This window comes from Tachypleus tridentatus, unplaced genomic scaffold, assembly GCF_004210375.1.
Source record: "Tachypleus tridentatus isolate NWPU-2018 unplaced genomic scaffold, ASM421037v1 Hic_cluster_1, whole genome shotgun sequence".
Lineage (NCBI taxonomy): Eukaryota > Metazoa > Arthropoda > Merostomata > Xiphosura > Limulidae > Tachypleus > Tachypleus tridentatus.
The window spans coordinates 31,926,963-31,954,784 of NW_027467777.1; the positions used below are offsets into that span (position 1 = coordinate 31,926,963).

The window sequence follows — 27,822 nt, forward strand, 5'->3', positions numbered from 1 at the left end:
TATAATGGGTTTTCTCGTGTGATTAAAATAGAACACCAATTCTACGGCCTTTTCATGAAGTTCATTTTCCACTTCATTTCTGTGTACACTTTGATAGCGTTATAACTTAACACTTGTGATGAAGTAGGAATTTCTATTTCTTCACTATCTTTTGTTCATCTTCTGAATCTCTCACACTGTTACCATCTTGAGATTCTATTATATAAAACATTCCTTTCAACGTTCACAGAATCATCTGTATCAATCTTCTCAATCAGAGTTTGGATTTCACTAGAATCGTCATAACAAACAACTTTTCCACATTATCAAGAATAAATCTACAGTTTAGAAAGCACTTTATTACATATTTGTTTGAATGACTTAAAAATACAATTGCATCTAACACGTCAATTTTCATGGTTATTTCAGATGCTTTCTTACAGTCGTCCATGTTTGTAATAAGCTGAAACGGAATGATATTACCAAAATAAATATAGTGTGGTTGGAATACTATTATTATAAACTCTCGTAATTTTAGAAAATCTCTAAGGGATTAAAATCAGCTAAATTTAAAAACAATTTAACATGTAATAGGCATAACACTAATATTTTGTGACAAGTATAAAAACAAGTTAACATGTAATAGGCTTAACACTAATATTTTGTGACAAGTACAAAAACAAGTTAACATGTAATAGGCTTAACACTAATATTTTGTGACAAGTATAAAAACAATTTAACATGTAATAGGCTTAACACTAATATTTTGTGACAAGTATAAAAACAAGTTAACATGTAATAGGCTTAACACTAATATTTTGTGACAAGTATAAAAACAAGTTAACATGTAATAGGCTTAACACTAATATTTTGTGACAAGTATAAAAACAATTTAACATGTAATAGGCTTAACACTAATATTTTGTGACAAGTATAATGTATTATAATCCTTTCAGTATTGTAGTTATTTTATGTTAATAAAAAAACTAATATAACTACATATTGCAGCTGGTAAGATCACAGATAATGATAATAATAAGTTAATGTGATTTTTATCAACATTTCTGTGTGTTCTTCTTTCTAATACTTCTGGTCTGGCATGGTCAGGTGGTTAAGGCACTCAACTTGTAATCCGAGGGTTGCAGGTTCGAATCTCTGTCACTCCAAATATGCTCGCCCTTTCAGCCGCGGGGCGTTATAAAGTTACGGTCAGTCCCACTATTCGTTTATAAAAGAGTAACCAAAGAGTTAGCGATAGGCAGTGATGACTAGCTAGCTAGCTGCCTTCCCTCAGTCTCACACTGATAAATTAGGGACTGCGAGCGCAGATAGCCTTCGTGTGGACTTGCGCGAAATTTAAAAATCAAACTAATATTTCTTCACCTCTTGGTGTTTAAATCACAAATAACAAATATGTCAGCTAATACGTTAATATAATTTTACCATATAATACTGTCTTTTATGTTTTATTACTTGTTTTCTATTAGCAAGCATTTTTTTTACTAATTTTATTAGTTATAAGATAAATGGAGTTAAACGTGCCGTCGGGAATTGATATGGGGAACATGGTGTTGTTGGTGTAATATTATACATTCTTTTCACAAAAAATTCCTGTAATGTATACAAATACAAAACCTTAATGCCATTATTTTACGAGAAATATGATTGGTTACAATGACGCTTCACCACCAAGTGGTTCACTCTGTGACATTTGACATATCTTTTAGTTACCCTAACTCTAATTTTAATCCTAAGTTATTGTTAAAATATTTCTACGGGCCCGTTGAAGGCAAAATTATGCGATATTAATGTATTCTTCATTTGGATTCATAATTTATCTTCTTTTCCACAGTACGGATGTGGTATTTGTGTTTTGCGTGGAAGCTTGGAAGGACGTCTGGAGCCGTCGTGTGTATGGAATAGTCGTGTTCGTCCTGGTTAACGTATTTCCGGCCATAGTAATGACTATAACTTACAGCAAGATCGGCATCCAACTTTGCCACCAGAAGCTAGAACTGACCAGTGACCTGACCGTTGGACCCATACTGCGCAAGCAAACTTCGTCCTACCGTTTGGAGGAACTCGTCCATAGCCGTCGTGTTGTGGCCCGTCGGTTCGTGATCCTGACCCTGGTGTTTGCAATCTGTTGGGTACCCTATAACCTCGCGACCCTCTTGATGGACTTCCCTCTGCATCAACAGATCCACGAAGGCCTCATGGCCTTCCTACCCTTCGCCCTGTTCTTGGGTCACGCCAACAGCGCTATCAATCCACTGTTGTACTGCTGGCTTAATCATAGGTTTGGTCACGACTTCCTGAACTTGTTACGGTGCCGAAAACGTAGAACCTTACAACAGGAAAAGGTTAGAATGGAATACAACACTGGAAAAAAGGTAAGATAAACGTAGAACCTTACAACAGGGAAGGGTTAGAATGGAATACACTGGAAAAAAGGTAAGATAAACGTAGAACCTTACAACAGGGAAGGGTTAGAATGGAATACACTGGAAAAAAGGTAAGATAAACGTAGAACCTTACAACAGGGAAGGGTTAGAATGGAATACACTGGAAAAAAGGTAAGATAAACGTAGAACCTTACAACAGGGAAGGGTTAGAATGATATACAACACTGGAAGAAAGGTAAGATAAACGTAGAACCTTACAACAGGAACGGTTAGAATGATATACAACACTGGAAAAAAGGTAAGATAAACGTAGAACCTTACAACAGGAAAGGGTTAGAATGGTATACAACACTGGAAAAAAGGTAAGATAAACGTTTTACCATACGTTGTGTAATGTACTGTCAGGGTGTACGACAACGAAGGAACGCTTGGACAAACTTTAGCAACTGTCTGGAGCTGCTGGACATAACCTCAGGAAAAATGGCCAGTGAACTGTAGCACTTTTGTCATTCCTAAAATGTCCGGTCAACAATCACGGGTCATGTGTATGTAATATGAAACATACCAAGTAGCTTGTTCATTGTAGCGTCAAACATCTAAAGAATCATAAAAAAGAACATTACAGCATGACATTACCACATCTGGAGGATGTAAGAACACTATACAATAGGACATCACCACATCTGGAGGATGTAAGAACAATATACAATTGGATATCACCACATCTGGAGGATGTAAGAACAATATACAATTGGACATCACCACATCTGGAGGATGTAAGAACACTATACAATATGACATCACCACATCTGGAGGATGTAAGAACACTATACAATACGACATCACCACGTCTGGAGGATGTAAGAACAACATACCATACGATATCACCACATCTCGAGGATATAACAAAAGTATTATACGACGTAATAATATTTATTTCACCTTTGTTGTTGCCATTATATCTCCATATGTCATTATTTAAAAATAACTTGTAGACTTGAATGTTTAATATAAATTAAATATGAATTTGAGTGAGCTGCACAAGTCAGAACTACAAATAACTTACTGAACGGATTGACGCTCAATACAACTGTGAAACCACCACAAGTTCATCATCCTATATACGACATATTAACACACACAAAACAACAGAAGCTTCCCATAAAGTATTCACATATTACACGTGGCCACAGAGTGACCCGATATGCTGGATTATCGTGGAAGAAGACATTTAAAGAAAAGCGAAATGAAAATGAAAGGCACAACGACAAAGAAAATATCAATGTTTTATCCAGTTAGTTTGGACGTAGATACAGCTCAAAGCACAACCTTTTCCTTACCTCTGACTCGGGACAAAAGAACCTGGTCTGTTAAGACTTGAATAAGTTAGTTTGGACGTAGATACAGCTCAAAGCACAACCTTTTCGTCACCTCTGACTCGGGACAGAAAAACCTGGTCTGTTAAGACATGAATAAATTAGTTTGGACGTAGATACAGCTCAAAGCATAACCTTTTCCTTACCTCTGACTCGGGACAAAAGAACCTGGTCTGTTAAGACTTGAATAAGTTAGTTTGGACGTAGATACAGCTCAAAGCACAACCTTTTCCTCACCTCTGACTCGGGACAAAAGAACCTGGTCTGTTAAGACTTGAATAGGTTAGTTTGGATGTAGATACAGCTCAAAGCACAATTTCTTCCTTAACTCTGACTCGGGACAAAAGAACCTGGTATGTTAAGACTATAATAAGTTAGTTTGGACGTAGATACAGCTCAAAGCACAACCTTTTCCTTACCTCTGACTCGGGACAAAAGAACCTGGTCTGTTAAGACTTGAATAAGTTAGCTTGGACGTAGATACAACTCAAAGCACAACCTTTTCCTTAACTCTGACTCGGGACAAAAGAACCTGGTCTGTTAAGACTTGAATAAGCTAGTTTAGACGTAGATACAGCTCAAAGTACAACCTTTTCCTTAACTCTGACTCGGGACAAAAGAACCTCGTCTGTTAAGACTTGAATAAGTTAGTTTGGACGTAGATACAACTCAAACCACAACCTTTTCCTTACCTCTGACTCGGGACAAAAGAACCTGGTCTGTTAAGACTTGAATAAGTTAGTTTGGACGTAGATACAGCTCAAAGCACAACCTTTTCCTTAACTCTGACTCGGGACAAAAGAACCTGGTCTGTTAAGACTTGAATAAGCTAGTTTAGACGTAGATACAGCTCAAAGTACAACCTTTTCCTTAACTCTGACTCGGGACAAAAGAACCTGGCCTGTTAAGACTTGAATAAGCTAGTTTGGACGTAGATACAGCTCAAAGCACAACCTTTTCCTTAACTCTGACTCGGGACAAAAGAACCTGGCCTGTTAAGACTTGAATAAGTTAGTTTGGACGTAGATACAACTCAAAGCACAACCTTTTCCTTAACTCTGACTCGGGACAAAAGAACCTCGTCTGTTAAGACTTGAATAAGTTAGTTTGGACGTAGATACAACTCAAACCACAACCTTTTCCTTACCTCTGACTCGGGACAAAAGAACCTGGTCTGTTAAGACTTGAATAAGTTAGTTTGGACGTAGATACAGCTCAAAGCACAACCTTTTCCTTAACTCTGACTCGGGACAAAAGAACCTGGTCTGTTAAGACTTGAATAAGCTAGTTTAGACGTAGATACAGCTCAAAGTACAACCTTTTCCTTAACTCTGACTCGGGACAAAAGAACCTGGCCTGTTAAGACTTGAATAAGCTAGTTTGGACGTAGATACAGCTCAAAGCACAACCTTTTCCTTAACTCTGACTCGGGACAAAAGAACCTGGTCTGTTAAGACTTGAATAAGTTAGTTTGGACGTAGATACAACTCAAAGCACAACCTTTTCCTTAACTCTGACTCGGGACAAAAGAACCTGGTCTGTTAAGACTTGAATAGGTTAGTTTGGACGTAGATACAGCTCAAAGCACAACCTTTTCGTCACCTCTGACTCGGGACAAAAAAAACCTGGTCTGTTAAGACATGAATAAATTAGTTTGGACGTAGATACAGCTCAAAGCACAACCTTTTCCTTACCTCTGACTCGGGACAAAAGAACCTGGTCTGTTAAGACTTGAATAAGTTAGTTTGGACGTAGATACAGCTCAAAGCACAACCTTTTCCTCACCTCTGACTCGGGACAAAAGAACCTGGTCTGTTAAGACTTGAATAGGTTAGTTTGGACGTAGATACAGCTCAAAGCACAACCTTTTCCTTAACTCTGACTCGGGACAAAAGAACCTGGTCTGTTAAGACTTGAATAAGTTAGTTTGGACGTAGATACAACTCAAAGCACAACCTTTTCCTTAACTCTGACTCGGGACAAAAGAACCTGGCCTGTTAAGACTTGAATAAGTTAGTTTGGACGTAGATACAACTCAAAGCACAACCTTTTCCTTAACTCTGACTCGGGACAAAAGAACCTCGTCTGTTAAGACTTGAATAAGTTAGTTTGGACGTAGATACAACTCAAACCACAACCTTTTCCTTAACTCTGACTCGGGACAAAAGAACCTGGTCTGTTAAGACTTGAATAGGTTAGTTTGGACGTAGATACAGCTCAAAGCACAACCTTTTCGTCACCTCTGACTCGGGACAAAAAAAAACCTGGTCTGTTAAGACATGAATAAATTAGTTTGGACGTAGATACAGCTCAAAGCACAATCTTTTCAGCCTCAGCACAACGAAATCTAATCTTCCAATGTAATCACGATGGTCAGATCCGTTTTTTCGGAGCCATAGGTAATAGTTGTTTAAGACGACCCCTTTTCACACAAACACACACACACACACATTTTTTTTGTGGGTTGCTAACTATCGAAAAAGTGTTAAAGAAAAAAAGACACCTTCCAACAGTGTTCACAAACTGTATGATATCACAGAAAATAGCCAGTTTATGTCAGTAAAAACAAAACTTTAAGGTTTGCGACCTCTACTTTCTCTATCATGTGAAGGGTGGAATCAAATTACAGAATTAAACAACAAGGGGGAAGCCGAGAGTGTGGGGTAGGGGCGCTGTATGTTATAGTACACATCTGGTCCACTAGGAGCCAGAAGCTTTATATTCGTTAGTTTCTTCTTCTAAGATGTAAAATTTTAAATATTCCATCACAGTCTAACACTGACATTCTAATATAATCTACAGTTTGTTTGTTTTTTGCATTAAAGCTGTACGTTCGTACAGAAACATAAAGAACACCGATCTACATTTCGCAGACGCGGAACAGATGTATGTTTTGCAAATTGGAAATATGACACTAAAGAGTTAATTTATATTTTTAGAAGTTAAACTAATTGTAGCTACAACCGATGAAAGACTAAAACATTTTAACAAGTGATGTGATTAAAAACAAGTTAGTGTTCGTTAATCACTTTGCTCATTAAATAGATCTAGGGTTGCCTTAACTTCTGGTAACAAGACGGATGTAAATATTTCATGGTAGACTCTGCAACGTAATGTTGTTATCGCAATATTAAAACAAAACTGTATATGAAAAAAATGAGTATCGGGTTTAAAAACAAACAGAGCAACATACAAAATGTGGAACGCATGTATTGTTTTCTCAGACGTAAAGACGTAATTTCAATAATAACAAGTGTTCGTGGGGTCGTGTTTCGTTAGAATCGCATGGAATGCTACACTGTTACTACAAAACGCGCAGATAGCCTTCGTGTAGTTTTGCGTGAAATTCAAAACAAACCAATACTACAGAACTTCAGTTATGATAATCATTATAGAAACGCTATATTCGATAAAGCCAGAAAACAATCCAAGTGCGCACGTTTCGTATCGGTCAAGTTTCAGCACGTACTGAGCGAGCCAAATATATGCAGAAAAAAAAAGGACAGTAGAGTATTTTAGATAATCTTTTTTAAAGAGAGCCTAAACCGTTTTCTTAAAGACTATTGTTTGCTTTCAAAGAATCCGTGTCAAACAGTAGGGCCCTTTTTTTTCCCGAGACAGAAAAATAGCAAAATAAAGTCATCTCATTATTTTATTATTTGTAATGATATAAAAACAGTAATTTAAAAAAAGGGAAAAATATCCACCTCCTAAATGAAAGGTGGAGGGAAGTACCTGAAAAAAAGACAGATGGCGGGAACACTAAACGTGTATATATATTATTATTATTTACTAAGCGTAACACTAAACGTGTATATATATTATTATTATTTACTAAGCGTAACACTAAACGTGTATATATATTATTATTATTTACCAAGCCTAACACTAAACGTGTACATATATTATTATTATTTACTAAGCGTAACACTAAACGTGTACATATATTATTATTATTTACTAAGCCTAACACTAAACGTGTATATATATTATTATTATTTACTAAGCGTAACACTAAACGTGTATATATATTATTATTATTTACTAAGCGTAACACTAAACGTGTATATATATTATTATTATTTACTAAGCCTAACACTAAACGTGTATATATATTATTATTATTTACTAAGCCTAAAGGAAGCCATGACCATTAAGGATCTTAAATATTAATCCAAGGAAATATTCCCATTTTTAAATATTTCGGAAAATCGAACGAATAAGTTTTAGACAAAGTACGTCTCCAGGTTGTAGACAGACGTTAATTAAAGAAGGAACTCTTTACCAGCGACATTATCAATGACGTCATTACGAGTTCTTAGAACCATTTATTTCGATTTTATTAGATAGTTTTTGCGCCTTTAAAAAAATACTTTTCATACGTATTTTGAGGATTTTAAAATATATGTTTGTATCAAATCTGTTGTACGAGGTCAAGGCTGTCATCGCCACCTACCAGACTTGATCTTTGTTATTCAGTTCAAAAAACCTGTAGAATACTTTATTATGAAAATACTTACTCTGTAATCAGTGACGACTATAGTTGAACACTAGGGGTACTTGACCAGGGACGGCTGTTTATGATGCACGTAGTCGAAATAGTTATATATTTCTGTTTTTTGTCTCACCCATTAGCACGAATGAAAACATTCTAGCTACAAGCTGGGTGGTGAATTGATAAAAATGAAGAGAAAAATTCAATGAAAAAATAATTTATTTTTGGATTTATAACATAAAACAAGCCATAAGTCCTAGTTTTTGTAAATAAATACTTTTTTTTGGCGAACGTAAACTGTTAGGTTCAACTGTCATTTCGGTACTTACCAGTTCACGTGTTATTTTTACCTGTGTATGATTCGTTAGAAAGGCTGTCCGCTTCTCCATCGGGCCTCGGACCATGTTTTGCACCAGGGAGGGTCAGGTTCAGCGTTAACGTCCTCCCCTCTTTGAAACTGTTATTTTGTTTACATTGTTACTGGATCCTAGGTTATAACTCTTGTTACTTTATTAAATTACTTACAGTATGTTACAATTTGAGCCTGTTATTTTGTTTACATTGTTACTGGGTCCTAGGTTTTAACTCTTGTTACTTTATTACATTACTTACAGTACGTTACAAACTGTTATTTTGTTTACATTGTTACTGGATCCTAGGTTATAACTCTTGTTATTTTATTACATTACTTACAGTACGTTACAATTTCAAACTGTTATTTTGTTTACATTGTTACTGGGTCCTAAGTTATAACTTTTGTTACTTTATTACATTACTTACAGTACGTTACAAACTGTTATTTTGTTTACATTGTTACTGGATCCTAGGTTTTAACTCTTGTTACTTTATTACATTACTTACAGTACGTTACAAACTGTTATTTTGTTTACATTGTTACTGGATCGTAGGTTATAACTCTTGTTACTTTATTACATTACTTACAGTATGTTACAAACTGTTATTTTGTTTACATTGTTACTGGATCGTAGGTTATAACTCTTGTTACTTTATTACATAACTTACAGTATGTTACAAACTGTTATTTTGTTTACATTGTTACTGGATCGTAGGTTATAACTCTTGTTACTTTATTACATTACTTACAGTACGTTACAAACTGTTATTTTGTTAAATTGTTACTGGATCCTAGGTTATAACTCTTGTTACTTTATTACATTACTTACAGTACGTTACAAACTGTTATTTTGTTTACATTGTTACTGGATCCTAGGTTATAACTCTTGTTACTTTATTGCATTACTTACAGTATGTTACAATTTAATTAGCATACCCTTTTCGTTCCCGTGCGTTTCATAGTGTCATATTAACACCTATTTTTTTACTAACTTCATTTATGTACGATGCAGCTATTGGTCCGTGTTCACAACACAAGTGCACTTGGCAGTCATATACATATAATTCTATTTTTATAAACAAAATCCTCTTAATGTAGAACTGCGTTTGTGTCTAGTATTCAGCTAGTCCAGTAGTGTTTGGTCTGTAAATTTATGTATAATGTTTATAGTAACTTAGGACTAAGTCCATCATGTATTATGTATAATGTTTACAGTAACTTAAGACTAGGTCCATCATGTATTATGTATAATGTTTACAGTAACTTAGGACTAGGTCCATCATATATTATGTATAATATTTACAGTAACTTAGGACTAGGTCCATCATGTATTATGTATAATGCTTACAGTAACTTAGGACTAGGTCCATCATGTATTATGTATAATGTTTACAGTAACTTAAGACTAGGTCCATCATGTATTATGTATAATGTTTACAGTAACTTAAGACTAGGTCCATCATGTATTATGTATAAGGCTTACAGTAATTTAGGACTAGGTCCATCATGTATTATGTATAATGTTTACAGTAACTTAGGACTAGGTCCATCATGTATTATGTATAATGCTTACAGTAACTTAGGACTAGGTCCATCATGTATTATGTATAATGTTTACTGTAACTTAGGACTAGGTCCATCATGTATTATGTATAATGTTTACTGTAACATTGGACTAGGTCCATCATGTATTATGTATAATGTTTACAGTAACTTAGGACTAGGTCCATCATGTATTATGTATAATGTTTACAGTAACTTAGGACTAGGTCCATCATGTATTATGTATAATGTTTACAGTAACTTAGGACTAGGTCCATCATGTATTATGTATAATGCTTACAGTAACTTAGGACTAGGTCCATCATGCATTATATAACTCTGTAGTTTGATCTGCACTTCATTTGTATTAATATATTTCTTATAATATTGAGGCCAAGAGTTTATCTAATAGAGTTGACATGTTTGAATAGTTGTATGGAAATACCGACTTTCTTGATTCTATGTGTTTTCGTTAAAATCCGGTGTTCTGTTTGTTGTAGTTTGTTCAAAAGGTGGACAAGAATATTGTTTTAGTTTGAATTTCGCGCGAAGTTCCACGAGGGCTATCTGCGCTAGCCGTCCTTAATTTAGCAGTCTAAAACTAGATGGAAGACAACTAGACATCACCACTCACCGCCAACTCTTGTACTACTCTTTAGCAACGAAATGTGGGATTGATCGCGACGTTATAATGTCCCCACTGCTGAAAGGACGAGCACGGCAATACGAGTCTCTGAACCTGAGAGTGTGACTCCAACACCATAACGACCAGGCTAGAGTCCCCGACCCTGAGAGTGTGACTCCAACACCATAACGACCAGGCTAGAGTCCCTGACCCTGAGAGTATGACTCCAACACCATAACGACCAGGCTAGAGTCCCTGACCCTGAGAGTGTGACTCCAACACCATAACGACCAGGCTAGAGTCCCTGACCCTGAGTGTGTGACTCCAACACCATAACGACCAGGCCATAGTCTCAATACAAGTGGTTCAAGATACGGTCAGTTTTAATAATTACACTGAAATAAGAAAAAAACAGTAGCACAGCGATGTTGATACCCGTGGTGGGCAAAGCACATATAGCTCATTGTATTGCTTTGTGCTTATCTAGAAACAAAGTAACATCAAAACACAACTTCATTGTTATACAATGTTCTGGTATTACAGTGATTCAAATTATTTTAAAATAAGATTACCCGCTGACTTGACTCTTAAAATTCTACTGAAGAAAGAACTCGGAAGGGGATATAGATATATTATAATGCCCGGCATGGCCAAGCGTGTTAAGGCGTTCGACTCGTAATCCGAGGGTCGTAGGTTTGAATCCCGGTCGCACCAAACATGTTCGCCCTCCCAGCCGTGGGGGCGTTATAATGTGACGGTCAATCACACTATTCGTTGGTAAAAGAGTAGCCCAAGAGTTGGCGGTGGATGGTGATGACTAGCAGCCTTCCCTCTAGTCTTACACTGCTAAACTAGGGACGGCTTGCGCAGACAGACCTCGAGTAGCTTTGCGCGAAATTCAAAAAACAAACAGATATATTATAAAAATAACGAAAATACATGGTCAAAAAGTACATGTAATTTAATGCCAAACAAAGTTCACAGGTCAGTCATTTTGAAACCTCTGAGAAGTCCTTTTCGAGATCGGAAATATTGTGAAGTACTTCCTCTCCCAGGTACACCATTCTCAGTAGAATTGTGTAAATGTTAACCGTTAAACAGCAGGAATGTTGCAGGCAACAGCATCTGTTGATAATGACGTCATTCAAGAGTTAAAGTAATGACAAATAATTATTGTTAAAGTAATGACAAATAATTATTGTTAAAGTAATGACAAATAATTATTGTTAAAGTAATGACAAGCAATTATTGTTAAAGTAATGACAAATAATTATTGTTAAAGTAATGACAAATAATTATTGTTAAAGTAATGACAAGTAATTATTGTTAAAGTAATGACAAATAATTATTGTTAAAGTAATGACAAATAATTATTGTTAAAGTAATGACAAATAATTATTGTTAAAGTAATGACAAATAATTATTGTTAAAGTAATGACAAATAATTATTGTCCTGACGAAGAATTAATATATTTTATTAGATACTTTTCCAAGAAAACCTGTCATGATGGTGAACCATTTTGAGCCTGAACAACAGTTAAAATAAAACAAACCAAATGAAGGATGGTTCTATTTATATTTTGTTGTTGTTATAAACAAAAGATTAACCATGTTTCAGTCGATGTATCTTACTTGATTGTGAAGTAACAATCTTTGTTTTGCCGACAACTATTTGATGTTCCATTTCTCTTTTTCCACTTTAGTAAACATTTGAAACTATAACGTTTTCCGTCATTATCCAATTAAAAAACATATTCATAACTAGTACTTCCCCCTCCATTGGGATCTAACAGCTAGACTCTACTTGGGTGGACATCTGGTTGTTCTGGTTGACATGGAATTTAGGACGTTAATTGGTTAAGTGATATACATGGAAAATAATTAATTTATAAAAAGCTCGTAAAGAATTCTGTAAACAAATATTGTTTTAACAATGTTTATTTTTTTTAGGTGGAATTTGCTCTTGCAAGCCGGACCTAAAATCCAACTTCAACATCAACTCTAAACACAGCAAAGAGAAATTCGAATGTTTGACCAGATCCAGCTGGACACTGCAGTTTAGGAAAGTTTATCTTTCCTTTAAAAACTATATAACTCCCATATCTGGTCCTACACTGGCAAAAATTACATAAATAACACGTTGTCAACTCATGACTACGTGGTTCTTCAAAGCTGTCTTTGTGCTCTCACCCTTGAGAAAAGTGGGTGGGAAAAAAAACCTCTCTTTTTCAGAAAATTATTGAGTTCTCCCTTTGAACTTTTGTAAAATTTTTACTTTAACCACTGCCGATGACAACTGATTCTGTCTTAACCAAAGCCCAGCCTGAAAATTTCAATATATAAAAATTATGTCATCTCGTCACGTTGTCTTGGAAATACACCATAAAACAACCCAGGTGCTTTTATTGTATTCATTCTCTTTATAAATTTGTAAACACCAAAAAGATGGTCTCAAGAGGAAATAGGTTAATAATCATTCCATTCCTGGCTGTATTCTGATAGTCCTCATCTAAACCTCTTCCATTTTGTTATTATCATTTCATAAAAACAAAACTGCGTACCGTGTCTCAAGTGAAGCCTAACTAGTCAATTGTATATAGTTGATAGTTATCCGATTTTAGTTATAATAAACGATTATAAATACAGCACTAAAATCGTGTTCACTTCACTGTTAATAACAGGGCTGTGCTTCGGTGGCTTGTGTGAAAGAAACGCCATTATAACAATATTTCTTTCTTTAGTCGCACTATTTAGTTGGTTTCAATACATGTGCATTAACCATCTCTAGTTTACAAGTGATATATTAGAGGGAAGGCAGCCAATCAGCACCACTCGCTGCTAAGTCTTGTTCTACTCTTTTACCAACAAACAGTGGGACTGACCGAAACATTATAATGCCTCCACGGCTGAAAGTGTGAGAATGGTCAATGAAGAGATTCGGAACCGCAACCTGCAGGTTATGAGTAGTGTCCTAACCATCACGTCATGCGAGGCTCAATATGTATTAGGTATGTGATCCATGTTATGACAACCTTCAACTTATATAATTAAAGGTCATTTAACAAACACCTGTCCAACTTATAAGTCGATTCAAGTCATTCCACAACATTCTCAATGCAGCTAGAAATACTGGAGAGTTTAATGTCATCGGATAACTTATACATCACTAATGTAAATAGAAATACCCGAGAGTTTAATGTCATCGGATAACTTATACATCACTAATGTAAATAGAAATACCTAACAGTCTAATGTCATCGGATAACTTATACATCACTAATGTAAATAGAAATACCCAACAGTTTAATGTCATCGGGATAAATTATACATCACTAATGTAAATAGAAATACCCAACAGTCTAATGTCATCGGATAACTTATACATCATAAATGTAAATAGAAATACCCAACAGTTTAATGTCATCGGATAACTTATACATCATAAATGTGAATAGAAATACCCAACAGTTTAATGTCATCGGATAACTTATACATCACTAATGTAAATAGAAATACCCAACAGTTTAATGTCATCGGATAACGTATACATCACTAATGTAAATAAAAATACCCGAGAGTTTAACGTCATCGGATAACTTATACATCATAAATGTAAATAGAAATACCCGAGAGTTTAATGTCATCGGATAACTTACACATCATTAATGTAAACATAACTACCCGAGAGTTTAATGGCATCGGATAACTTATACATCATAAATGTAAAAAGAAATACCTAACAGTTTAATGTCATCGGGATAACTTATACATAATTAATGTAAGTGAGAAAAACAAAGAACTAATATTTGATACCTGGGACAAACCATCTGTAACAAGATTACATTTGATGGACTCTAAACCAATCACTGATCCGTGGGACTCTCAAAGTGGAAAAAGGTTAAATCTGATGGACTCTAAACTAATCACTGATCTGTGGGACACTCCATCTGTAACAAGGTTAAATCTGATGGATTCTGAACCAATCATTGATCCGTGGGACACTTCATCTGAAACAAGATAAGGTATGATTGGATTCCATTACTAACAACCTGTTACTTTTATCCAACCAGCTTATAATCCAAATAACTAGGCCTTTCCAGCCTCTACCGATGTGACTCCTCAGCTAATTTTTGTTTGACGTCTTATGAAAAGTTTTTTAACTCTCAGTGCATCCTTTCCTTCATCCAGGAAAGCAGGAAAGTCATCAGAAAAAGTAGGAAATTAGTAAGACAAAGTTTATTGAATCATTTTGACTTTCCCTTGTGATGTTTTATTTCATTGAATAATTATGCTTGTTTTATCAAATTCCAGAAAGTTACCTCTACACAAACCAGAATCTCTGACCTTTAATTTACAAGACAACTCTTATGTCGGTTTACACAATAAATAAATAACAATGTTTATAAATAAGATATTTGTTTAAATAAACAGTTGAACAATAATATCTCGAGGTCAATAGGAATAACTGTCAGCACATAGACCTTTCCTACTTCCATTCTACGTTGGTTAAACGAGCGTGGTCTATTGCTTTATGTGATCATGGTTCGCGGCCCGCTGCAGCAAGATCGCGTTGTAGAGATTGCCATATCTGACTGTTGAATTAGGGATAGCTGAAGAGGGATACGCCATACTATACCTTTATTCTAAAACAAACAAACCATTTGTTTAACAGTTATGTTTCTGGAAAACTGGAAAAATTATACTAAAGTGGTGTTTAGATACGAAGGACAAGAGTAAGGTCATTTAGAGTTCAGTTTTATGGTCACTAGAACTTACACAAGCTCATATTGGAGAGTTCACAAATAAATAAAGTTTAATTATTTGAGGTTAACGTTGAAGTTTTAGATCATATGAAGGTACACGAGAATCTTGTAACCTCTACACTATGAAGGTTAATATTTTTTTCATTATTTTTGTAACAGATCAAGTTATATCTTATTCATTCTCGAACGGTCTAGAAATCAACTAATTATAGGTCGAGGTCGTGTTCGATCTGATTGTGACAAATGACTTTTCAGTTTAAAGGAATCGGACCCCGGATTTCATTTTAGTAAGTCCGTAAAGTTAGTTAGATGTGGCCCTTGCGAATACATCATAAGTTTAAATTAGAACACGTGGAATTACACAATTGTGTACCAGGATTTCGAAGAATGTCACTTAAATAAGTGCAGGAAGGCTGTGAATATTTGTAAGCATGAGATGTTGGTATATGTCAGCTGAACAAACAGATGAAGGTGACATAAGGCTGTGAATATTTGTAAGCATTAGATCTTGGTATATGTCAGCTGAACAAACAGATGAAGGTGACATAAGGCTGTGAATATTTGTAAGCATTAGATGTTGGTATATTTCAGCTGAACAAACAGATGAAGGTGACATAAGGCTGTGAATATTTGTAAGCATTAGATCTTGGTATATGTCAGCTAAACAAACAGATGAAGGTGACATAAGGATGTGAATATTTGTAAGCATTAGATCTTGGTATATGTCAGTTGAACAAACAGATGAAGGTGACATAAGGATGTGAATATTTGTAAGCATTAGATCTTGGTATATGTCAGTTGAACAAACAGATGAAGGTGACATAAGGCTGTGAATATTTGTAAGCATTAGATCTTGGTATATGTCAGCTGAACAAACAGATGAAGGTGACATAAGGATGTGAATATTTGTAAGCATGAGATCTTGGTATATGTCAGCTGAACAAACAGATGAAGGTGACATAAGGATGTGAATATTTGTAAGCATGAGATCTTGGTATATGTCAGTTGAACAAGCAAACGAAGATGAGATAAGGTTATACCTCCGTGACACGTGTGTGATTTATGAACGTATTTTGTTTATTATGTTGCCAGAGACTGCCTTCCTGTGATGTAATAAGTACTTAACATAAACAAACAAAAAACTCACAGATTTGAACATCTCTGTCCCCATCGGTTGGAAACAGAGATAAACGGGGGTGCTCAGAAAATTCCTTTCTGTTTACCCAACTTCTGAATTTAGAATTAGATCATGGAACCCGAAAAATAGTTGTGATGATAATAGTAAACAAACAAATGTAAGCGATAAGTCGCCCATAGACACCTAGCGATGTGCGTGGGTATCACAAAATCAACGTATGTGACTTGGGCTCAATCAGGACGGGCAGGATCTACAAATCCGATGCCAAATTTTAGATGGGGAAACGGGGAAAACCTAGAGAAAACCCACTTTCACTTCCCAGACCAATTCACTTGGGAAGTACCGGAGCTGACAGCTGAACTGACGAACTGAAGATGGAGTCTGAAATAAATAATAAAGTTAGTGTATACAAGTAGAGTTAGTGTATACTAGTACAGTTAGTGTATACTAGTACAGTTAGTGTATACAAGTACAGTTAGTGTATACTAGTACAGTTAGTGTATACTAGTAGAGTTAGTGTATACTAGTAGAATTAGTGTATACTAGTACAGTTAGTGTATACAAGTACAGTTAGTGTATACTAGTACAGTTAGTGTATACAAGTACAGTTAGTGAATACTAGTACAGTTAGTGTATACAAGTACAGTTAGTGTATACTAGTACAGTTAGTGTATACAAGTACAGTTAGTGTATACTAGTACAGTTAGTGTATACAAGCACAGTTAGTGCATACAAGTACAGTTAGTGTATACAAGTACAGTTAGTGTATACAAGTACAGTTAGTGTATACTGGTAGAGTTAGTGTATACTAGTACAGTTGGTGTATACTAGTACAGTTAGTGTATACTAGTAGTGTTAGTGTATACAAGTACAGTTAGTGTATACAAGTACAGTTAGTGTATACTAGTACAGTTAGTGTATACAAGTACAGTTAGTGTATACAAGTACAGTTAGTGTATACTGGTAGAGTTAGTGTATACTAGTACAGTTAGTGTATACAAGTACAGTTAGTGAATACTAGTACAGTTAGTGTATACAAGTACAGTTTGTGTATGCAAGTTCAGTTAGTGTACACTAGTAGAGTTAGTGTATACTAGTACAGTTTGGTGTATACTAGCAGATTTAGTGTATACTAGTACAGTTAGTGTATACAAGTAGAGTTAGTGTATTCTAGTACAGTTAGTGTATACTAGTACAGTTGGTGTATACTAGTAGAGTTAGTGTATACTAGTACAGTTAGTGTATACTAGTAGAGTTAGTGTATACTAGTACAGTTAGTGTATACAAGTACAGTTAGTGTATACTAGTACAGTTAGTATATACAAGTACAGTTGGTGTATACTAGTACAGTTAGTGTATACAAGTACAGTTAGTGTATACAAGTTCAGTTAGTGTATACTAGTACAGTTAGTGTATACTAGTACAGTTAGTGTATTCTAGTACAGTTGGTGTATACTAGTAGAGTTAGTGTATACTAGTACAGTTAGTGTATACTAGTAGAGTTAGTGTATACAAGTACAGTTAGTTTATACTAGTACAGTTAGTGTATACAAGTACAGTTAGTGTATGCAAGTTCAGTTAGTGTATACTAGTACAGTTAGTGTATACTAGTAGAGTTAGTGTATACTAGTACAGTTAGTGTATACTAGTAGAGTTAGTGTATACAAGTACAGTTAGTGTATACAAGTGCAGTTAGTGTATACAAGTACAGTTAGTGTATACTGGTAGAGTTAGTGTATACAAGTACAGTTAGTGTATACTAGTACAGTTAGTGTATACAAATAGAGTTAGTGTATTCTAGTACAGTTGGTGTATACTAGTACAGTTAGTGTATACAAGTAGAGTTGGTGTATACTAGTAGAGTTAGTGTATACAAGTACAGTTAGTGTATACTAGTAGAGTTAGTGTATACTAGTACAGTTGGTGTATACTAGTACAGTTGGTGTATACTAGTACAGTTAGTGTATACTAGTAGAGTTAGTGTGTACTAGTAGAGTTAGTGTATACAAGTTCAGTTAGTGTATACTAGTACAGTTAGTGTATACTAGTACAGTTGGTGTATACTAGTAGAGTTAGTGTATACAAGTACAGTTAGTGTATACTAGTAGAGTTAGTGTATACTAGTACAGTTGGTGTATACTAGTACAGTTGGTGTATACTAGTAGAGTTAGTGTGTACTAGTAGAGTTAGTGTATACAAGTACAGTTAGTGTATACTAGTACAGTTGGTGTATACTAGTAGTTGGTGTATACTAGTAGTTAGTGTATACAAGTACAGTTAGTGTATACTAGTAGAGTTAGTGTATACTAGTAGAGTTAGTGTATACTAGTACAGTTGGTGTATACTAGTACAGTTAGTGTATACTAGTACAGTTGGTGTATACTAGTAGTTAGTGTATACAAGTACAGTTAGTGTATACATATAGAGTTAGTGTATACTAGTACAGTTGGTGTATACTAGTAGAGTTAGTGTATACTATTACAGTTAGTGTATACAAGTACAGTTAGTGTATACTAGTACAGTTAGTGTATACTATTACAGTTAGTGTATACTCTTACAGTTAGTGCATACAAGTGCAGTTAGTGTATACTAGTACAGTTAGTGTATACTAGTACGGTTAGTGTATACTAGTACAGTTAGTGTATACAAGTACAGTTAGTGTATACTAGTACAGTTAGTGTATACAAGTACAGTTAGTGTATACTAGTACAGTTAGTGTATACAAGTACAGTTAGTGTATACTGGTAGAGTTAGTGTATACTAGTACAGTTAGTGTATACAAGTACAGTTAATGAATACTAGTACAGTTAGTGTATACAAGTACAGTTTGTGTATGCAAGTTCAGTTAGTGTATTCTAGTACAGTTAGTGTACACTAGTAGAGTTAGTGTATACTAGTACAGTTAGTGTATACTAGTAGAGTTAGTGTATACAAGTACAGTTAGTGTGTATACAAGTACAGTTAGTGTATACTGGTAGAGTTAGTGTATACTAGTACAGTTAGTGTATACAAGTACAGTTAGTGAATACTAGTACAGTTAGTGTATACAAGTACAGTTTGTGTATGCAAGTTCAGTTAGTGTATTCTAGTACAGTTAGTGTATACTAGTACAGTTGGTGTATACTAGTACAGTTGGTGTATACTAGTACAGTTAGTGTATACTAGTAGAGTTAGTGTATACAAGTACAGTTAGTGTATACAAGAACAGTTAGTGTATACTAGTACAGTTATTGTATACTAGTAGAGTTAGTGTATTCTAGTACAGTTAGTGTATGCTAATAGAGTTTGTGTATACTAGAACAGTTGGTGTATACTAGTAGAGTTAGTGTATACTAGTACAGTTAGTGTATACAAGTACAGTTAGTGTATACTAGTACAGTTAATGTATACAAATACAGTTAGTGTATACTAGTACAGTTAGTGTATACAAGTACAGTTAGTGTATACAAGTACAGTTAGTGTATACTGGTAGAGTTAGTGTATACAAGCACAGTTAGTGTATACAAGTTCAGTTAGTGTATTCTAGTACAGTTGGTGTATACTAGTACAGTTGGTGTATACTAGTACAGTTAGTGTATACTAGTAGAGTTAGTGTATACAAGTAGAGTTAGTGTATACAAGAACAGTTAGTGTATACTAGTACAGTTAGTGTATATTAGTAGAGTTAGTGTATTCTAGTACAGTTAGTGTATACTAATAGAGTTAGTGTATACTAGTACAGTTGGTGTATACTAGTAGAGTTAGTGTATACTAGTACAGTTAGTGTATACTAGTAGAGTTAGTGTATACTAGTACAGTTAGTGTATACAAGTACAGTTAGTGTATACTAGTACAGTTAGTGTATACAAGTACAGTTAGTGTATACAAGTACAGTTAGTGTATACTAGTACAGTTAGTGTATACAAGTACAGTTAGTGTATGCAAGTTCAGTTAGTGTATTGTAGTACAGTTAGTGTACACTAGTAGAGTTAGTGTATACTAGTACAGTTAATGTATACTAGTAGAGTTAGTGTATACTAGTACAGTTGGTGTATACTAGTACAGTTGGTGTATACTAGTACAGTTAGTGTATACAAGTACAGTTAGTGTATACAAGTACAGTTAGTGTATACTAGTACAGTTAGTGTATGCAAGTTCAGTTAGTGTATACTAGTACAGTTAGTGTGCACTAGTAGAGTTAGTGTATACTAGTAGAATTAGTGTATACAAGTTCAGTTAGTGTATACTAGTATAGTTAGTGTATACTAGTACAGTTGGTGTATACTAGTAGAGTTAGTGTATACAAGTACAGTTAGTGTATACTAGTAGAGTTAGTGTATACTAGTACATTTGGTGTACACTAGTACAGTTTGTGTATACTAGTACAGTTAGTGTATACTAGTAGAGTTAGTGTGTACTAGTAGAGTTAGTGTATACAAGTACAGTTAGTGTATACTAGTACATTTGGTGTATACTAGTAGTTAGTGTATACAAGTACAGTTAGTGTATACTAGTACAGTTAGTGTATACTAGTACAGTTAGTGTATACTAGTACAGTTGGTGTATACTAGTAGTTAGTGTATACAAGTACAGTTAGTGTATACAATATAGTACAGTTAGTGTATACTAGTACAGTTGGTGTATACTAGTAGAGTTAGTGTATACTAGTACAGTTAGTGTATACTAGTACAGTTGGTGTATACTAGTACAGTTAGTGTATACTATACAGTTAATGTACAGTTAGTGTATACAGTTAGTGTATACTAGTACAGTTAGTGTATACTAGTAGAGTTAGTGTATACTAGTACAGTTAGTGTATACAAGTACAGTTAGTGTATACTAGTACAGTTAGTGTATACAAGTACAGTTAGTGTATACTAGTACAGTTGGTGTATACTGGTAGAGTTAGTGTATACTAGTACAGTTAGTGTATACAAGTACAGTTAATGAATACTAGTAGTTAGTGTATACTAGTACAGTTGGTGTATACAAGTACAGTTTGTGTATACAAGTTCAGTTAGTGTATACTAGTACAGTTGGTGTATACTAGTACAGTTAGTGTATACTAGTACAGTTAGTGTATACTAGTAGGGTTGGTGAGTTAGTGTATACTAGTACAGTTAGTGTATACTAGTGTACAGTTAGTGTATACTAGTACAGTAAGTGTATACAAGTACAGTTAGTGTATACTAGTACAGTTAGTTGTGTATAGTTCAAGTACAGTACAGTGTATACTGTACAGTTGGTGTATACTAGTACAGTTAGTGTATACTAGTACAGTTAGTGTATACTAGTACAGTTAGTGTATACAGTACAGTTGAGTGTATACTAGTACAGTTAGTGTATACTAGTACAGTTGGTGTATACTAGTACAGTTGGTGTATACTAGTAGAGTTAGTGTTGTTAGTGTATACTAGTACAGTTAGTGTATACTAGTACAGTTAGTGTATACTAGTACAGTTAGTGTAGTACAGTTAGTGTAATATTCTAGTACAGTTGGTGTATATACTAGTACAGTTGGTGTATACTAGTAGAGTTGGTGTATACAAGTACAGTTAGTGTATACTAGTAGTTAGTTAGTGTATACTAGTACAGTTGGTGTATACTAGTACAGTTGGTGTATACTAGTACAGTAGGGTTAGTGTATACTAGTACAGTTAGTGTATACTAGTACAGTTAGTGTATACAAGTACAGTTGTGTGTATACTAAGTACAGTTAGTGTATACTAGTACAGTTAGTGTATACTAGTACAGTTGGTGTATACTTCAGTTAGTGTATACTAGTACAGTTGGTGTAGTACTAGTGTATACAGTTGTAGTGTATACTAGTAGGGTTGGTGTATACAAAAGTACAGTTGGTGTATACTAGTACAGTTGGTGTATACTAGTACAGTTGGTGTATACTAGTAGAGTTGGTGTATACAAGTACAGTTAGTGTATACAAGTACAGTTGTTAGTGTATACTAGTACAGTTGTGTAAAGTGTATACTTGTAGAGTTGGTGTATACAGTTAGTGTATACAGTTGAGTGTATACTAGTACAGTTGGTGTAGAGTTAGTGTATACTAGTACAGTTAGTGTTAGTGTATACTAGTAGAGTTAGTGTATACTAGTACAGTTGGTGTATACTAGTACTAGTAGGTTAGTGTACAGTTGGTGTATACTAGTACAGTTGGTGTATACTTAGTGTATACTACTAGTACAGTTGAGTGTATACTAGTACAGTTAGTGTATACTAGTACAGTTGGTGTATACAAGTACAGTTTGTGTATACTAGTACAGTTAGTGTATACTAGTACAGTTAGTGTATACTAGTACAGTTGGTGTATACAGTTAGTGTATACAAGTACGGTTAGGTGCATACTAGTTTAGTAGTACAGTTAGTGTATACTAGTACAGTTGGTGTATACAAGTACAGTTAGTGTATACTAGTACAGTTGGTGTGGTGTATACAAGTTCAGTTAGTGTATACTAGTACAGTTAGTGTATACAAGTTCAGTTGGTGTATACTAGTACAGTTGAGTGTATACTAGTATACTAGTACAGTTAGTGTATACTAGTACAAAGTACAGTTGGTGTATACTAGTACAGTTAGTGTATACTAGTACAGTTGGTGTATACTAGTACAGTTGGTGTATACTAGTATACTAGTACAGTTAGTGTATACTAGTACAGTTAGTGTATACTAGTACAGTTGGTGTATACTAGTAGTACAGTTGGTGTATACTAGTACAGTTGGTGTATACTAGTAGTTAGTGTATACAAGTACAGTTGGTGTATACTGGTAGTACAGTTAGTGTATGCAAGTTAGGTTGGTGTATACTAGTACAGTTAGTGTATACTAGTAGTACAGTTAGTGTATACTAGTACAGTTAGTGTATACTAGTACAGTTAGTGTATACTAGTACAGTTGGTGTTAGTGTATACTAGTACAGTTGGTGTTAGTGTATACTAGTACAGTTAGTGTATACTAGTACAGTTGGTGTATACTAGTATTTCAGTTAGTGTATACAGTTGAGTGTATAGTACAGTTAGTGTATACTAGTACAGTTGGTGTATACTAGTAGAGTGTTACAACTAGTACAGTTGGTGTATACTAGTACAGTTAGTGTATACTAGTAGAGTTAGTGTATACTAGTATAGTACAGTTGAGTGTATACTAGTACAGTTAGTGTAGTACAGTTAGTAGTATACAAGTACAGTTAGTGTATACAGTTAGTGTATACTAGTACAGTTGGTGTATACTAGTAGAGTTAGTGTATACTAGTACAGTTGGTAGAGTTAGTGTATACTAGTACAGTTGGTGTATACTAGTACAGTTTGTATACTAGGTAGTGTATACTAGTACAGTTAGTGTATACAAGTACAGTTAGTGTATACAAGTACAGTTAGTGTATACTAGTACAGTTAGTGTATACTAGTACTAGTACAGGTTGGTGTATACTAGTACAGTTAGTGTTAGTGTATAGTACAGTTAGTGTATACTAGTACAGTTAGTGTATAAGTACAGTTGAGTGTACAAGTACAGTTAGTGTATACAAGTAGTACAGTTAGTGTATACTAGTAGAGTTAGTGTATACTAGTACAGTTGTGTGTATACTAGTAGAGTTGGTGTATACTAGTACAGTTAGTGTATACTACAGTTGGTGTAGTACAGTTGGTGTATACTAGTATACTAGTAGAGTTAGTGTATACTAGTACAGTTAGTGTATACTAGTACAGTTGGTGTAGTACAGTTGGTGTATACTAGTACAGTTGGTGTATACTACAGTTAGTGTACAGTTGGTGTATACTAGTACAGTTGGTGTATACTAGTAGAAGTGTATACTAGTAGAGTTGGTGTATACTAGTTGTACAGTTGGTGTATACTAGTACAGTTGGTGTATACTAGTACAGTTGGTGTATACTAGTACAGTTGGTGTATACTAGTACAGTTAGTGTATACTAGTACAGTTAGTGTATACTAGTACAGTTAGTGTATACTAGTACAGTTGGTGTATACTAGTACAGTTAGTGTATACTAGTACAGTTACAGTGTATACTAGTACAGTTGGTGTATACTAGTACAGTTAGTGTATACTAGTACAGTTAGTGTATACTAGTACAGTTAGTGTATACTAGTACAGTTAGTGTATACTAGTACAGTTGGTGTATACTAGTACAGTATACTTGTGTATACTAGTACAGTTAGTGTATACTAGTACAGTTGGTGTATACTAGTAGGTTAGTGTATACTTAGTTAGTGTATACTAGTACAGTTAGTGTATACTAGTACAGTTGGTGTATACAAGTACAGTTAGTGTGTATACTAGTACAGTTGGTGTATACTAGTACAGTTGGTGTATACTAGTACAGTTGGTGTATACTAGTGGTTAGTGTATACTAGTACAGTTCGGTGTATACAAGTACAGTTAGTATACTAGTACAGTTAGTGTATACTAGTACAGTTGGTGTATACAAATACAGTTAGTGTATACTAGTAGAGTTGGTGTATACTAGTACAGTTGGTGTATACTAGTACAGTTAGTGTATACTAGTACAGTTAGTGTATACAAGTACTAGTGTATACAAGTACAGTTGGTGTATACTAGTACAGTTAGTGCAAGTTAGTACTAGTACAGTTAGTGTATACTAGTACAGTTAGTGTATACTAGTACAGTTGGTGTATACTAGTACAGTTAGTGTATACTAGTACAGTTAGTGTATACTAGTACAGTTGGTGTATACTAGTACAGTTGGTGTATACAAGTACAGTTGGTGTATACTAGTACAGTTAGTGTATACTAGTAGTGTTACTAGTAGTTAGTGTGCACTAGTAGAGTGTATACTAGTACAGTTGGTGTTACAAGTACAGTTAGTGTATACTAGTACAGTTGGTGTATACAGTTAGTACAGTTAGTGTATACTAGTACAGTTAGTGTACAGTTAGTGTAGTACTAGTACAGTTGGTGTATACTAGTACAGTGTATACTAGAGTTAGTGTATACAAGTAGTTCGTGTACTAGTAGAGTTAGTGTATACTAGTACAGTTAGTGTATACTAGTTGGTGTACAGTTAGTGTATACTAGTACAGTTAGTGTATACAAGTACAGTTAGTGTATACTAGTACAGTTAGTTAGGAGGTGTATAGTACAGTTAGTGTATACTAGTACAGTTAGTGTATACAAGTATACAGTTAGTGTATACTAGTAGGGTTGGTGTATACTAGTACAGGTGGTGTATACTAGTACAGTTGGTGTATACTAGTACAGTTGGTGTATACTAGTACAGTTGGTGTATACTAGTACAGTTAGTGTATACTAGTACAGTTGGTGTATACTAGTACAGTTGGTGTATACTAGTACAGTTAGTGTATACTAGGTACAGTATACTAGTAGAGTTAGGTGTATACTAGTACAGTTGTATACAAGTGTATACTAGTACAGTAGTGTATACTAGTACAGTTGGTGTATACTAGTACAGTTGGTGTATACTAGTACAGTTGGTGTATACTAGTACAGTTAGTTAGTACAGTTAGTGTAGTACAGTTAGTGTATAGTACAGTTAGTGTATACTAGTACAGTTAGTGTATACTGGTAGAGTTGGTGTATACAAGTAGTGTATACAAGTACAGTTGGTATACTAGTACAGTTAGTGTATACAAGTACAGTTGAGTGTGTACAAGTACAGTTGGTGTATACAAGTACAGTACAGTTGGTGTATACTAGTACAGTTAGTGTATACTAGTACAGTTAGTGTATACTAGTACAGTTAGTGTATACAAGTACAGTTGGTGTATACTAGTAAGTTAGTGTATACTATACAGTTGGTGTATACAAGTACAGTTGGTGTATACTAGTACAGTTGGTGTTACAAGTAGTGTATACTAGTACAGTTGGTGTATACTAGTACAGTTGGTGTATACTAGTACAGTTAGTGTATACTAGTACAGTTGGTGTATATACTAGTGTATACTAGTAGAGTTGGTGTATACTAGTACAGTTGGTGTATACTAGTAGTAGTTAGTGTATACTAGTACAGTACAGTTAGTGTATACTAGTACAGTTAGTGTATACAGTTAGTACAGTTACAGTTAGTGTATACAGTTAGTGTATAAGTACAGTTACAGTGTATACTAGTACAGTTAGTTGGTGTATACTAGTACAGTTAGTGTGTATACTAGTACAGTTGGTGTATACTAGTACAGTTGTTAGTGTATACTACAGTACTAGTAGGGTTGGTGTTAGGTGTATACTAGTAGTACAGTTAGTGTATACTAGTACAGTTGGTGTATACTAGTACAGTTGGTGTATACTAGTACAGTTAGTGTATACTAGTTGGTGTATACAGTTACAAGTACAGTGTATACTAGTACAGTTACAGTTGTGTGTATACAGTTAGTACTAGTAGTTAGTGTATACTAGTACAGTTACAGTTAGTGTATACTAGTAGAGTATACTAGTACAGTTAGTGTATACAAGTACAGTTGGTGTTAGTTGGTGTATACTAGTACAGTTGGTGTATACTAGTACAGTTGGTGTATACTAGTACAGTTAGTGTATACTAGTACAGTTAGTGTATACTAGTACAGTTAGTGTATACTAGTACAGTTGGTGTAGTACAGTTAGTGTATACTAGTAGAGGTTAGTGTATACTAGTAGAGTTGGTGTATACTAGTACAGTTAGTGTATACAAGTATACAGTTGGTGTATACAAGTACAGTATACTAGTAGAGTTAGTGTATACTAGTACAGTTGGTGTATACTAGTACTAGTACAGTTAGTGTATACTAGTAGGAGTACAGTTAGTGTATACTAGTACAAGTTAGTTGGTGTATACTAGTATACAGTTGGTGTACAAGTTGCAGTTAGTGTATACTAGTATACTAGTAGTTAGTGTATACTAGTAGAGTTAGTGTATACTAGTACAGTTAGTGTATACAGTTAGTGTATACTAGTACAGTTAGTGTATTAGTGTATACTAGTACAGTTAGTGTATACTAGTACAGTTGGTGTATACTAGTACAGTTAGTGTATACTAGTACAGTTGGTGTATACTAGTACGGGTTAGTGTATACAAAATACAGTTAGAGTGTATACTAGTACAGTTGGTGTATACAGTTAGTACAGTTAGTGTATACTAGTAGAGTTAGTGTATACTAAGTTCAGTTACAGTGTATACAAGTAC

General features: G+C 34.6%; 2 protein-coding genes across 3 annotated transcripts in view; one reads left to right on the plus strand and one right to left on the minus strand.

Moving 5' to 3' along the window:
* Positions 1-13,843, plus strand: part of LOC143241904 (QRFP-like peptide receptor) — a 29,737-nt gene extending 15,894 nt beyond the window's left edge. For both annotated transcript variants that reach the window (XM_076485210.1, XM_076485209.1), the window contains 2 exons: positions 1,832-2,372; positions 12,728-13,843. In XM_076485210.1, coding sequence (XP_076341325.1) covers positions 1,832-2,372; positions 12,728-12,757 — 571 coding nt within the window. In that variant the 3' untranslated portion in view covers positions 12,758-13,843. The remainder of the gene's footprint in view (positions 1-1,831; positions 2,373-12,727) is intronic.
* A 3,129-nt stretch (positions 13,844-16,972) lies between these two features.
* LOC143241751 (tubulointerstitial nephritis antigen-like) overlaps positions 16,973-27,822 on the minus strand; it is a 66,702-nt gene continuing 55,852 nt past the window's right edge. Inside the window, exon 9 of the mRNA XM_076484975.1 lies at positions 16,973-17,059. Coding sequence (XP_076341090.1) covers positions 16,973-17,059 — 87 coding nt within the window. The remainder of the gene's footprint in view (positions 17,060-27,822) is intronic.